The sequence below is a fragment of the Physeter macrocephalus genome, chromosome 15 (genome assembly GCF_002837175.3).
Source record: "Physeter macrocephalus isolate SW-GA chromosome 15, ASM283717v5, whole genome shotgun sequence".
NCBI classification, from domain to species: domain Eukaryota; kingdom Metazoa; phylum Chordata; class Mammalia; order Artiodactyla; family Physeteridae; genus Physeter; species Physeter macrocephalus.
In genome coordinates, this window is record NC_041228.1 from 18,212,327 (window position 1) to 18,226,456 (window position 14,130).

The 14,130-nt window shown below is 36.7% G+C and overlaps 1 protein-coding gene across 1 annotated transcript in view; it reads right to left on the bottom strand.

Moving 5' to 3' along the window:
- COL14A1 (collagen type XIV alpha 1 chain) overlaps positions 1-14,130 on the bottom strand; it is a 265,739-nt gene that overhangs the window by 63,097 nt on the left and 188,512 nt on the right. Inside the window, exons 35-36 of the mRNA XM_024129388.3 lie at positions 9,903-9,980; positions 7,049-7,135 (exon numbers count right to left, since the gene is read on the bottom strand). Coding sequence (XP_023985156.1) covers positions 7,049-7,135; positions 9,903-9,980 — 165 coding nt within the window. The remainder of the gene's footprint in view (positions 1-7,048; positions 7,136-9,902; positions 9,981-14,130) is intronic.

Consider the following 14,130-nt stretch of genomic DNA (forward strand, 5'->3'; position numbering starts at 1 on the left):
ATGTGTATATGCATTCTTTGTAAACATATTCTTTGTATATGTGTACATACATATATGCAAATATACTCTGAATATTTTTTAATTGACTCATATTTCACTTAAATCTATTTTAAAAGCAAATATTATGTACTATAGTAGAAGGAAAAACATATATACTTAAGTATATAAGTATTATATAATGCTTAGTAAGTATATAAGCATTCTTATATACTTACTAAGAATATAAGATAAACCTAAAAATATGCTATAAATAATATTAGTAAATTTAGCTAGATTTTGTTCCTAGTGAAGTGTGTGAGCAATGGGTTTGCTCTTTGTTAAAAAGGGGCATGAATAAGTATTAGAAGGGTCATATGGGCACCAGTCTGAGAATATTGCTTTCACTTAGCAGAAGGATGAAAAGATCATTGAAAATGGAATAGCTTTCTCACTATGTGAGTCCAGTTGATTTCCTGCTATGTCTATGACTACTGAAAATCATTTTGTGTACCATCAGCAAAACACTTGCATCACTTGGGAAAAGACTGGGTCAGGTGATAGTTAAAGCTTCTTCCAGTTTAGCAATTAAATTCACTACCCCCCCCATCAATATCAGTTGGTTGCTTACCTTCCAGACTTTTAAAATACAATTAAAAAATTGTGTTTTATGTATGTGTATATGTATCTATAGAAAATATTACCTATTATTAGTGTTTTTCGTGGTATTATTTGATATATATAGATTGCATATGTGATACAACACTTTACATATATTTCTGAGTTAACTTAATATGTTATTCCATAACATGACTAACTTATTCTAAATGAGTTGCACAGTTATCTGTACAATGGATAGTTTGTTTAACCATTCTTTCGTTATTGGAAATGGAGGAGTTTTGCCCACAATTTGTTGCTGTCTAAACGATACTACAATTAACATCCTTATACATGCCCTGAGTACAAACTTTAAGATTTAAGTACAAATGTTAGTATTTAACATATCATCAAGTAGAATTTTAAATGAAATTTAATGGATAGGCAGATATATTGCCAAATTGTGCTCCAAAAAAACTGTGCCAATTTATTCATCTGCTAGGAGTTTGAGGGGCTCTGCTTCTCTAAACTTTATTAGCACTTGATATTGTTAAACTTTGCATTTTTATGAACCTGACTGGTAAAAACAATACCTTACTCCTATTTTAATTTGTATTTCCCTTAAAACTACTGTGATTGAGCATCTTTTCATAACATTTGTCCATTTGCGTTTTATTTCAATACAACTAACAATTTATATACTTCACCCAGTTTTCTATTGGGTTACAAGTCTTTTTCTCTTTAATGTACAGAAATTCTTCATATATTTGGATGCTACATCTTTAACTGTTATAGATGACGCAAATGTTTTTCCCAACTGTGGCAGACACTGTTGGTTGACTATCAAAGAGCCTTTTCTGGGGCTTCCCTGGTGGCGCAGTGGTTAAGAGTCCGCCTGCCGATGCAGGGGACACGGTTTCGTGCCCCGGTGTGGGAAGATCCCACATGCCACGGAGCGGCTGGGCCCGTGAGCCGTGGCCGCTGAGGCTGTGCGTCCGGAGCGTTTGCTCCGCAACGGGAGAGGTCACAACAGTAAGAGGCCCGCCTACCACAAAAAAAAAAAAAAAAAGTCTTTTCTGACTCCCTTGTCCATTTTATTTTTCCAGCTATAAAGACAGAGAGTTGCTTGCTCAGCCTCCTTTGAAACCAGGAATGGTCATGTTAACTGGTTTGGGCCAATTTGATCAAGAAGCCACAAGCCTAAGGAAAGCATATTTGGAAGCTGGAACAAGCTTGGGTCTTGATAAAGTTGTTGAGCAGCCATATTTGCTTGGGATCATCTACCTTTAGGTCTTTTGTTGAGCAAACAATGAATGTCCAAATGCCCCAATGATTTACACCATTGTGTTAGTCAAATTTTCTGTTTCTTGCAACAAGCCCAATGCATCCCAATTGACATACCCATTCCGGCACACCTCTTTAATTTTGTTTGCTCATCTTAAATGATTGGTTTTTAACTGAAGGTTTTGTCCAAATGTGGCAATTTGGCTCACAGATATTCATACTCGATGTACCATGTCTATAAATCCAGGAACGGTTTTATACTTCCAACTTATTTTCCACCTTACCCCTAACCCTTATCATGCAGTAGATGACAAGAATTCAACAAATGTTTGTGGATATAAACTTCTATCCTTTTAATAAGAAAGGGTTAGTCTGGCAAAAGAAATATGGTTCTTTCACCCATGGCTTCCTATGGCTTTTCTAGAGTTGTATTGGCACATTAATACCACTGTGTAAATTCTTGAGTGAGAAAATAATCACGACTATGTTAAATCATCAGACGGGGTTTATTGCATATTGTTTGGGATACTATTTCTTCAATGGTTTATTATACTTTAAATATTTGAAAATGTCTAGCTTTTCTATTTTACCTCTCTTTCTCTCCAAGTCAGAACTCAACCCTTCTCTTTCACTTCTCTGCTGCTTTTCTTCTCATTATGAAGTTTGACTCTTAGGTCATATGTAAATATTTTATAACTTGTTCCAGCAGCATTGCAGATGAAAAAACTTGATAACCCTCCAGCTAAAAAAGCTTATTAATGCTACTTAAAATAAAATAAACATTATTCTAATTAAGAACTGAAACCTTAAATACCAGGAATGAAGAAGAAACAAAACACCAGAGCAGCAGGCATACACTGAGGCTGCCTTGGGGGAGGAAGGGGAAGATGCTTGAGGTTTGCTGGAAAATGTGTATTTTATAGCCCACACAAGGCAATGAAATGTGAACTGGGACCTATGAGAAGTGGAGGAAGCATAGAATATGAAACATCCTTTAAAGCTGAGGAACTTGAAAGGCTGCACTCTGAATGAGCTAGAACAACAACAACAAAAAGTCTCACTAGCAGGTGGAGGATCAAGTTGTTGTTTCCACTTTAGCTACAGGAGGGGTAGTAAATGTCTCCACTAAGAAATACTACCCAGAAACGGATTCTCATACAATCTAGGGATGAGAATTTACACTGCCTGTGAGAGTCAAATAAAACCCCAAAGTCAAACATTCAAGGAGGTTTTCAGCTGGTTGTACACCTAGGAGCTCAGCAGAAGAAACACATATATTCTTTCGAAAAATACAGATCAATCTCGGGCTCAAAAGATTCCCAGAGATAAAATTTTGAGTAATGCAAACACAAATATACATCCCCCAAAAGATCACAAGGTACATGTGTAAACAAGATAGCACAAGTAAAATCAGCAACAAAACAAATGCAGCATCAGAGCCACATACATTACAGATATTGAAATTATCAGATAAATAATGTAAACCATATTGAATATATTTAAAGAAAAAATTGTTTTGGAAGTGTTACAAAAATAGAAGAGACTATACAAATGACCAAAAGGTTTGAAAATGGTTATATACATATTGTTTGTAAGAGTTATATACACACACACACACACACACACACACACACACATATATATATGCACACAATTAGAAAGCAAAAATTGAGATGACAGATATAGGAATATAAACCTAAATAAGTTAATTATTACAAATAATAGAATGGACTAAACTCTAAAAAAGTTGTAAAACCAGATTAAAATCAAAATCCTGGCATATGCTATTTAAAGGGACGCATCTAAAATATAAAGACATAGAAAGCTTGAAATTAAAGGGATGAAGCAAACATATACCAGGAAAATAATCCAAAAGAGAAATGTTGACATAGCAAGTCACTAGAAAGATAATTGTTGTAAATTTTTTTGTACCTTATAACACAATCTCAGGATATCATAATACAGGTTTACAAACAACTTGACAAAGGTGGGGAAGATTTTAAACAACTATCTTAGGAATTGAAAGATAAAGAACTAAGGCAGGTAAAGAAGATTCTAAGAACACAATTTACAACTTGATTCGCCGAATATTTATATTTAGAATTCTGAACTCCATAATTAGAGAACAAACATTCTGCTAAAGCATACATGGAACATCTGTAAAACCTGACAAAAGGACACAGAGCAAATGTTGTAGAATCAACAAATGTCAAAGAACTTGTACTCTACAGACTCTCTTCCATGATAAAGTACAATAAATGAATACATCAATAACAAAAAGATAAAAACTGCACACATGATTGGAAATTTAAAAAGACACTTCTAAGGAATCATGGCTGAAAGAAGGGATAAAGAAAAATATAAAAGACAATAGCTCACGGAAATATTAAATTTGACTACATTAGAATAAAAATTTCTAGACAATATACCTTGCCACAAACAACAACAAGGAAATCACAGACCAGGAAAAGATATTTGAAAACCATATCATTAATAAAGGATTAGTGTCCAAAATACATAAAACCACTGACAAATCAATGAGAAAAAACTGCACAACAAAAACCCAGCAAACTGTATAAATGGGTATTTACACAGGAAAAAATCCAAATGGTTCAGAGACAAATGAAAACCTGCCCCATCTCACTAGCAGGGAGAGAAAGTCCTATTTTAAAGAACAAGGACAGAGTTTTACAGTCATCATAAGTGAAAGCTCTCACATCTGGCAACATCAGACAGTGCTGGTGAGAGGTAGGGCAACTAGACCTCTCAGACAGAGTGTGTGGGAGAGGATATTGGGACAACCACTTTGAAGAGCAATTTGGGGTTTTTTCATGAAGTTGAAGATGCACCTTCTTTTTTCTCCAACAAATCTAATTCTAAGTGTTATTGCAAGAGCACTTACTCAAGCTTGCAAAGAGACATACAAAGGACATTCACTGTAATGATACTGTAGTAGGAAAATACTCCACAGTAATGGGTCAAAAAACTCTTGTTTATATAGTGGAATTCCTTGCAGAAGGTACAACGAATAAACTAAACAATGTGCATTAACCTTGATAAAGTTCAAAGACATACTTTGGGGTGAAAAAAAGCAAGCCAAGCACAGTCGAAAATAAATCTTTGTTTTCAATTCCCAGATTAAACTAAAGACAACTCCTTACATCTGATCAATGAGTTATAATGCACAAAATATGTTTATACATATTATTCTGTGTATTCCTCACAATACCAGTTCAAGAGGTGAGTGCTGTTTATACATGAGGAAAGGGAGGTTCACAGTGGCTCCATGACTTACCTAGTCTTATTTAATGCTTTTACCATTAACTCCACATTTGCTTCTTTGGGATAAAGAGTCTTTCGTTAAAAAAAAAAAAGTATCAATATTCGGGTCTACGTCCAGAGCTTGAAAGTGTGTTGTATGTGCCAAAGATAAAGCAGAGACTGCTGGGATATATTCCAGATACATTCAGCAGGTTCTCTTCCTTTTTGTTTAGTTCGGTAAGTGTGCTACACAAATGAAGACAAACTATGTTGGTGGGGCCGACCTGGAGCAAATGTCCATGCTGCACGCCAGCTGTCAGTGAGGGGTATCTACGCATGCGTGCTGACCACACCGGTTGCCAACTGCAAGCCGCGTGTAAGCACAGGTCCGCCTCAGAACATTCCTCCTGCAAGGCATCTTCTCCCTGTTTTCTTTGTCTTTCTCCCTTGATATATTTGCCATTTCCTAACCAAAGACCAGCTATATCATACTTATCTTTTTTTTTTTTTAATTTTATTTATTTATTTATTTATTTTTGGCTGTGTTGGGTCTTCGTTGCTGCACGCGGGCTTTCTCCAGTTTCGGCGAGCGGGGGCTACTCTTCGTTGCGGTGCGCCGGCTTCTCATTGCAGTGGCTTCCCTCATTGTGGAGCACGGGCTCTAGGAGCACCGGCTTCAGTAGTTGCAGCACGTGGGCTCAGTAGTTGTGGCTCACGGGCTCTAGAGCACAGGCTCAGTAGTTGTGGCACACAAGCTTAGTTGCTCCACGGCATGTGGGATCTTCCCGGGCCAGGGATCGAACCCGTGTCCCCTGCATTGGCAGGCGGATTCTCAACCACTGCGCCACCGGGGAAGCCCTGTCATACTTATCTTAAAGAAACGCTGATAACCCCAGGTTCGCAGGTTAGACATAAGCATTTAGACATATTATGAAAGATCTATCACGGTCAATTCAACGACCCAGAGAGTGCAATTATATACATTTTATATTTAAAAAAAAATATTTTCTTGCCTATTGGGTGTAAGATAGACTCAAGGATATACTGTACAACGTGGGGAATATAGCCAATATTTTATAATAACTGTAAATGGAAAGTAACCTTCAAAATTGTATAAAAAATTTTTTAAAGACCTATTTGTAGAGATATATAGACAGTTACCAACCTGTGCCAAGAATTTTTAAATGTCTTCTTTGAGTGAAATATGATATAAATTAGCATGATTTTGCAAATTAACATCAACACCAACAATAAAAACCCTTCATTTTGTAGTATTTGACCAAATGAGAAAAGGTTATGTTTACTTTTTACATGTATGTTTACATGTATGAATCTATACATATATAATGTTTATAAGAAAAAAATGTTTTCTTTCTCTCTCTCTCTCCCTCTCTCTCTCCTTTCCTCTCTTCCTCTCCCCTTTCCTTCCTTTTTCCTTCCTCTCCCCTTTCCCCGCCCCCTTCTTTTCTGTATGAAGTTCCAGTCAGTAATGGAGAACTTCATGCTCACATGGGATACTTTTCCCAGTGATTTTGAAAAACCTCCCTTCACTATCAATGTTGATATAGAATGGGCAGAGGGGATGTATGCAAATCTTACAGCAACAAGCAGGGGGCCAACGTTGGAAACGTTCACACTGAAAATAAGCCACAGGACTTCAAAGGGAAGATTCTGAATAGATAGCACTGTGAGACATAGTGTGGTACAGCAGTTAAGAGCATCATCTATAGGAGTCATGGAGACCTGGATTTGAAGAGCAGCTCCTCCAAGCTGTGTTCTTTAGGCAAGTTACTTGACCTCTCTGTGCTTCAGTTTGCTTGTAGGATTAAGTGAGTAAGTATTTAGCACAGCGATGGGCACAGACACGCAACAAGTGATAGTTACAAATATTATTAAAGAACATTTTAAGTTCAAACTAGGCAATACTTACCGGTGGGCCTGCTGGTCCCAGAGCCCCTTTATTGATTTCAGAACAGGAGCAGGAATGTGGAAGCTCTGGGCAGGTCTCCTCATCCCTCTGAGGGGAAAAAGAAATAGCATAACTATTAACAAGATGGTCTATACAAATGGCATTATGGACTCAAAGAAAACACTTTAAGACACTTCAAAAAAATTAGTAAGTGAGCATTAGTTTAGAAAGGCAGAGAATATTCTCTTCTGACCACAAAATCTTTTCTTGAAAGAAACAATGAATGGCTCTCTAGATCATCATTATTATCAAAGGACATTGATAAAACGAGCTTGGGAATCCAGGTGAAGAAAGAAAGGCAGAAGTGGGTGCAAAAAAAAAATTCTGGTTACTATTTAATTCAGTTGGAGAAATAGTACTCTATGGACTAAAGGTCCTGAACACTTCCTTTGTGTTACATTTTTTTCCATTTCAAAGGATAAAAGAAAACTTGTGGGAATAGTCCATCAAAACAACTGCATCTACACTAAAACAAAGAAACAAAAGAAAACAAAAACAGTGCTTAAACACATCATCCCTGTGACAATTTTAACTACTGCTCACCTTCTGTGACTGAAAATAAGAAAACATCACAGCATCAATCTAAAGCTTTGGGATAGGAGGTCATTTCCTCTTGGAGAATTTTGCTGCCAGGTAACACTACAAGATAGATGATGAATACCAGGCTGAATGTATCTGAATGAGTTACTGGAGTGTAAACCAAGACAGAGCACTTGCTAAGGGCTACTGAATGATCTGTGAATATCACATTTGGAGTAGCAGCCAAAAAGAAGTCTGCTCTGAGATAAGAAACTACGGAACTTCGAAGGGTTCATCTGTCCCTTTGGATAGAGAGAAAGTGAGCTTCATTTTCTAAGACCTTGGGGAAACGTAATGTTAGAGCTGAATACAGCACAGATGATAATTAAATTATCAAGATGAAAATAATCTCAGTCTCTGAAATATTCACAACAGAAACCCAAAAATGTTGAGCAAAGAGGCTTTATATGCTTCCCGCTAAATGCTGGACGATAGTCAAAAGTTTCAGCTCATTACATGATAAAAACCCTGCTAACGTATCTGGCCTGATATCTTGGGCAGCTTGAGTGAAATACGAACTTAAGTATCCTGAAAGATCCCCCCAAATTAGGCTGACAGCAGGCCTCCTATGACCACACACTCGGGAATGGTTTCGCCATGGCTGTTGACTGTATCTCCATCCACGTATTTCCACCACGGGATTTACACATCTTCAGTGATAGAAATGAAAGTTTTGAGAAGGGCTGGGTCCTTCCTAGGAGATGTGGTGATCACATTTTTCCATAAGATTCTGAGTGTTTCCCTTTACAGTTTCCAATCTACCTGCCCGTAAGCATAACATCACAGTGTCTCTGATGTAATTCCTCACCACAGTTTAATGGAAATTTATTTTGATGAAAAAAAAAGTTATTTCCTTCTCAAACATAGTCACCATGAATTTACTGCCTGCAACAGATGATGTGATCTGGTATGAGGTCTTAAAAAAGCAAATCTTTTAGACTTGATGAAGTCTCCCCCATGCCCATTCCCCCAGTTGAATTCTTAAGATACGATGCCTGTCCAACCATAACAGGGTCAACACTTCAGCTCACTGGTCCTAAAGATCCTTAGTTATGAACAATCTGTCTTTATATATACAGGTACCCCCTCCCTGTGACTTACACTTGGTATTAATAATGAGAAAAAGTTTATTTTTCTAGTAGCCTTGCAAAGGTTATATAGATTACGACTATGATTCCCAAACTGTGTGGAAAGATGGCCTGGGGCAGTACAGCAAACTCACGGGGGCACTCTGAGTGTTTAAAAGAATTAAGAGAAACAGCAATATTCGGCACCCATTGGACTTCGTATGAATGCCTAGCTCAAGGTAGTTCACAGTTTCAACGCTAGATTTTGAAACACTATTTTTGATGTCATATATTTGCAAATCTGGTCTTTCAGCAGTAGCTATGAAGGAAAGCAAGTACCATGGGGAAAATCAATGTGGAAAAAGAAGTGAGAATGGTGATGTCTGATCAGATTCCAAGACATGAGAAATAGTGCATTCTCCACAGGCACACATATCCCATCAGTAAGTAGTTGTGGTTATTTAAAAATAAGTACATCATTTAAAATTTTTGATTTATGTTTATCATTTTTTCATACAGCTACTGAGTTATTAGGATGTAAAGACTTATGAAGATGTTTGGACCTAATGGCCTTATGTATGGAATTGTCAGGCATTTCTTTGGGCTCAGGGGTGCCATGAAAAAAATTACTGGGGCTCCCCTGGTGGCACAGTGGTTGAGAATCTGCCTGCCGATGCAGGGGACGCGGGTTCGTGCCCCGGTCCGGGAGGTTCCCACATGCAGGGGACGCGGGTTCGTGCCCCGGTCCGGGAAGATCCCACATGCCGCGTAGCGGCTGGGCCCGTGAACCATGGCCGCTGAGCCTGTGCGTTCGGAGCCTGTGCTCCGCGACGGGAGAGGCCACAACAGTGAGAGGCCCGCGTACCACAAAAAAAAAAAAAAATTATTGTGACACCAAAGGCGTCAATGAACCTGAAATTTGGGAACATCTGGACTCTGTAAAAGTCATTCTGTGGAGCTGTGTAGCTCCCACCGTGTATGTCAGTGTGTCCTGCGCATTCCAGATACACCTCCTTCTTAACCTCTTTCTAATTTTCATCATCATCATCATCACAATGAATCTGTGACACGAGTTTTGTGAAACAGCATTTCATTTTCAGGGAAAATTAAATATAACTTTAGAAAACTTCGGTTAAGAACAGACCAAATAACGAAAGAAGAATTCTTACCAGGCCAGGAAGTTCACAGCATTTGTCTTTATTGGCCCATGATGTGGAACAAATAATATCAAACATCTGTAACTGGAACTTCAATTTAAAAAGAAAATTGTCATTCAATAAAAGATATATAGATACATTGTGTTTATAATTGTAATGATTTCATAGTATGTATTACATAATAGAACACCAATACATTTATAACATTATATTACAGTGAATTAATTAAAAAGTCATTCTAACAATCTTTGTTCCTCAAACATACAGTGATTTAAGATTTTTGTCAGTAGTTACTCCATCCGCCATCCGAACCCCCTTATTTAGCGCAATTCCTCCTTCTGTCTCTACCTTAAAAAGCTTAGTGCTTCTGTTGAAATCCTCCCTGACCTGCCCATCACAGTTGCTCCAAGGGCCTCTGTAATCCCACAATGCTCCATACATCTTTTATAGCATATGTCCCATCATACAGCACAATGATTTATATTTTCTTCTCCTCAGACTGGGAGGTCATCAAAGAGCATAGAACCACTTATTCATCTTTGTGCCCCCTATCATAACATGTGGCATGTAGAGAATTCCCTGGTGGTCCAGTGGTTAGGACTCCATGCTTCCACTGCAGGGGGCATGGGTTCTATCCCTGGTCGGGGAACTATCCACATGTCATGCCGTGCGGCCAAAAAAAAAAAAAAAAAAGCTTGTGAAAACATGTGGCATGTAGTAGGTATTCATGATGAAGACTTGTTGAATTAATTCTGACTTTCATCATTCACGCATATATTTGGCCACTTTTTTTTTAGTGCATAATGCAAGCCAGATACCATGTAGACCTCCTTTAGGATATGAAAATGAACAAAACCAGAGTTCTGCCCTCAAAGAATTTATAGGGAGTACGAGACAGACACATAAATACTGTTTACAGTGTGGTGTCATGACAGACTCACATAAGGTATTGTGAGAATCTGTGCTAAGTGTATTTTTATTTAAGCCATCAATCATACCATAAATATTTAGACAGTCTTGTTCTACTCATTTATGTTGACAAGTTAATGTATATTTTGAAACATTTAGAAACATCATTATAATATCATTAAGGGCTCACACTAGCTTCATGAGACAACCATTTCTAATACTATATTTCTTCCTATATTATTTTCAAATATCGAATATCATCAGGAGTTTGGTATTAATAGATACACACTACTATATATAAAATAAACAAGGATCTACTGTATAGCACAGGGAACTGTATTCAGTATCTTATAATAACCTACAATGGAAAAGAATCTGAAAAAGAATAGACATTAGCTATCTAGCTTTCTAGCTATCTATAACTGAATCAGTCTGCTGTACACCTGAAACTAACACAACATTGTAAATCAACCATACTTCCATTTAAAAAAAAAAAAAGAAAGAAAAAAGTGTCATCAATTACAGAGCTGGGAGAAGGATGAAATTCTTTGCATTTTAAATCTGTAACTTTCCTTCAGCAAGTGGTGTTTTCAGCAAAAGCTGGAAACTCTTGGTGCCTTATTTTCTCTCATCCCTGTCAAGGGTCCCCTGGATGAAGATGAGAGTACTCAAGTAGTTGGTATGACTGAAATAGGTTACTAACAATGCTTCCAGCGTCACAAAAGAGCCTGCCCTATCTGACAGTAAAGAAAATGAAGTCAGGCTTTCTCTTGTTATACCCAGGAAGAATTGTGCCCTGCTGCAAACATCCTTCCCAAGGGAGTTTTGTGAGAGTCATAAAATGACGCACATTTTGAAAGCAGATCCATAAATCAAGACATCCGGTTTTCTTTTTTCAATTAAAACCATTGTGTTATTTGAAGAAATATTGCATGATTCACTATTCTTTCTTTTTCTGTATTAAAAACATTTTTTTCCCAAAGGGTATGATAGTTAAGTCTGCTCAGGGCAACCATACAACAAAATTATGACCATTAAAAAATTAGGTTTTTTAAATTAAAGCATTTTTAAAGAACACGGCTCCTGATTTTCATAAACAACAATAGCAACAAAGATATTTCAAGGAGCATATAGGGATTAGGAGGCTATGGAGCTAGGCTGCCTGGGGGTAATCCACCCACAAGCCAAATCACTTGAAACAAATTATTTAATGTGTTTGAGTCTCAATTTTCCGTACCTATAAAATTAGGATAATAATAGTAGCTATTCAATAGTAGCTATTCATTAGAGTAATAATAGTAGCCATAACAATAAAATGAACTCATAAAGGGAAATATTTAGAACAGTTCCCAGAATATAGTTACACATAATAAATATTATTATTTTTCTTTTTTTATTATTTTTTAATAAATATTATTTTAATGTAACATGTACAAAAGCCCTTTTATAATTGATCTTTAAGCTGTAGGAGTATATACTACAGAGGCCAAAATAGAATGAAAATGAAAGTGATGCAATATTGAGAGCAGAAATATAACAGTAGATTGTGTCCCCAGTAATCAATGTTTTGGTTGAGAAAAATCTTAGCAAATAACAATGGCAGCAAACACTTGTTGAAAAACTTACTATGTGCCAGGCACTATCCTAAGGACTTTGCCTATATCATTTAATCTTTCAATCACCACTATGAGGTATGATAATAGTAATGTCAACCCCATTCTGTAAATTAGGACTTGGGATAAAAAAGTCAAAGTAACTTAAGCACATGTTGAAAGCTGAATTCTGGCTGGGATTTGAAGAGCACACTTCATTTTCTTGTGGTTTATTTTGCAGTAAACAGATCATTAGTCTAATGTTTAAAATGTAGATACCCCACCCTAACTTGACAATGTCATTTGTCTGGGGACATTTATTAAATGGGTCCCATTATGACAGCATTAGATAGATTCAGTTAATTCTGTAAGTCATTCATCCATTAAGAAATTTTCCATTTCTGAATAGAGCCCTCAGTGTGAACACATTTTAGTGAATGGAAAGATTTATTTAAAGCAAAGGCTTTTTACTAGTCCCAGGATATACCAGGCTTTCTTGAAGTTTTTCGAATAAACATTCACTGCCCAATCACCTATAACAGTATAATGTCTCCATACAAACCTTTGGCTAAAATTCCCCTACCCTATTGAGTTACTGAGATTCTTATGAGTTCATTTTATTTATTCAAGAGGTCGAATACCTACTAAATGCTGAATGAGGCTGATACTATCATTTGAAGAATGCTTGTAGGCTGTCTTTTCTTTTTCAAGTTAGATGAAGTCAGCAGCCTTTTTTGTGTGAGTACAACAAATTTATTCATAATTGTTTTGCATTCGTAATAGTTTAGATTCCTCAGCCTTTATTTAGAGACTTCTTTTCCAAGGCACATTTCTGGGGATTGTTCTTTAAAAATCTGGCTTTTATTCCAGAAGCAATTACACACACATTTATACAAATTATGGAGGAAACATTACAGAATGACATGCCCAAAGAGCTTATATTTGAGTTCCTAAAAGTGCAAGACAATATGGTTCAAAATAAATCATACTTCAAGTGACTAAGAGGCACAGCCCCTTTTCACTTCTGCAACTTTTTTCCTTTGTAACTGACTGAACATTATGAAAAAAAATATCTGGCCAAATAAAAAAAAAAGTACCCTCCCACTTTCACTTTTTATAATCTCTTTCAAGGGAATACTTAGACAATTACAAATACTTTTTCATTACTGGACATTTTTGTTTGGGTGTAGCACAAAAGGCAAGTCATTTGGGGTCAGATGTTAGCATGAAAATAAGATTAAAATATTTCTAGGCAGTTGAGTCACTGTGATCTGTGAATGGAAATGAAAATGTACCCACCCCTGGCTCAACTTTCCACTAAGTACCAGTTTTTAATCTGCTGATTTTTTTTCCAGTATAACATTTTTAAGCTTATAATTTGAAGTCAAGCTGTACCTGAACTTATACAAACATTTAGAGAGCTTTACATTGCCCGGGAACATAGGAGAAAGAGTCCTGAGGACCTAGGCCATGTTCTGCTTTTAAATTGGTGTGTAAATTTGATTGATTCCACCTCCAAACTAAGATTTATTAAGCCTTTATCACTTGTCACCTATTGAACAGGGTGTTTTTACTTGCTGGCCATCAGCTTACTGAATTTAAGGGAAACCATGATGGCACTATTCAATTAGGAGATGAAAAGGAACAGCTGTTGTAGTTGTTGGTAGTAATTAGAATGTTTAGGTGTAGACATGCTTGGGGGGAACATTTTGATCACATTTATTTCAAGGTTGTAATTC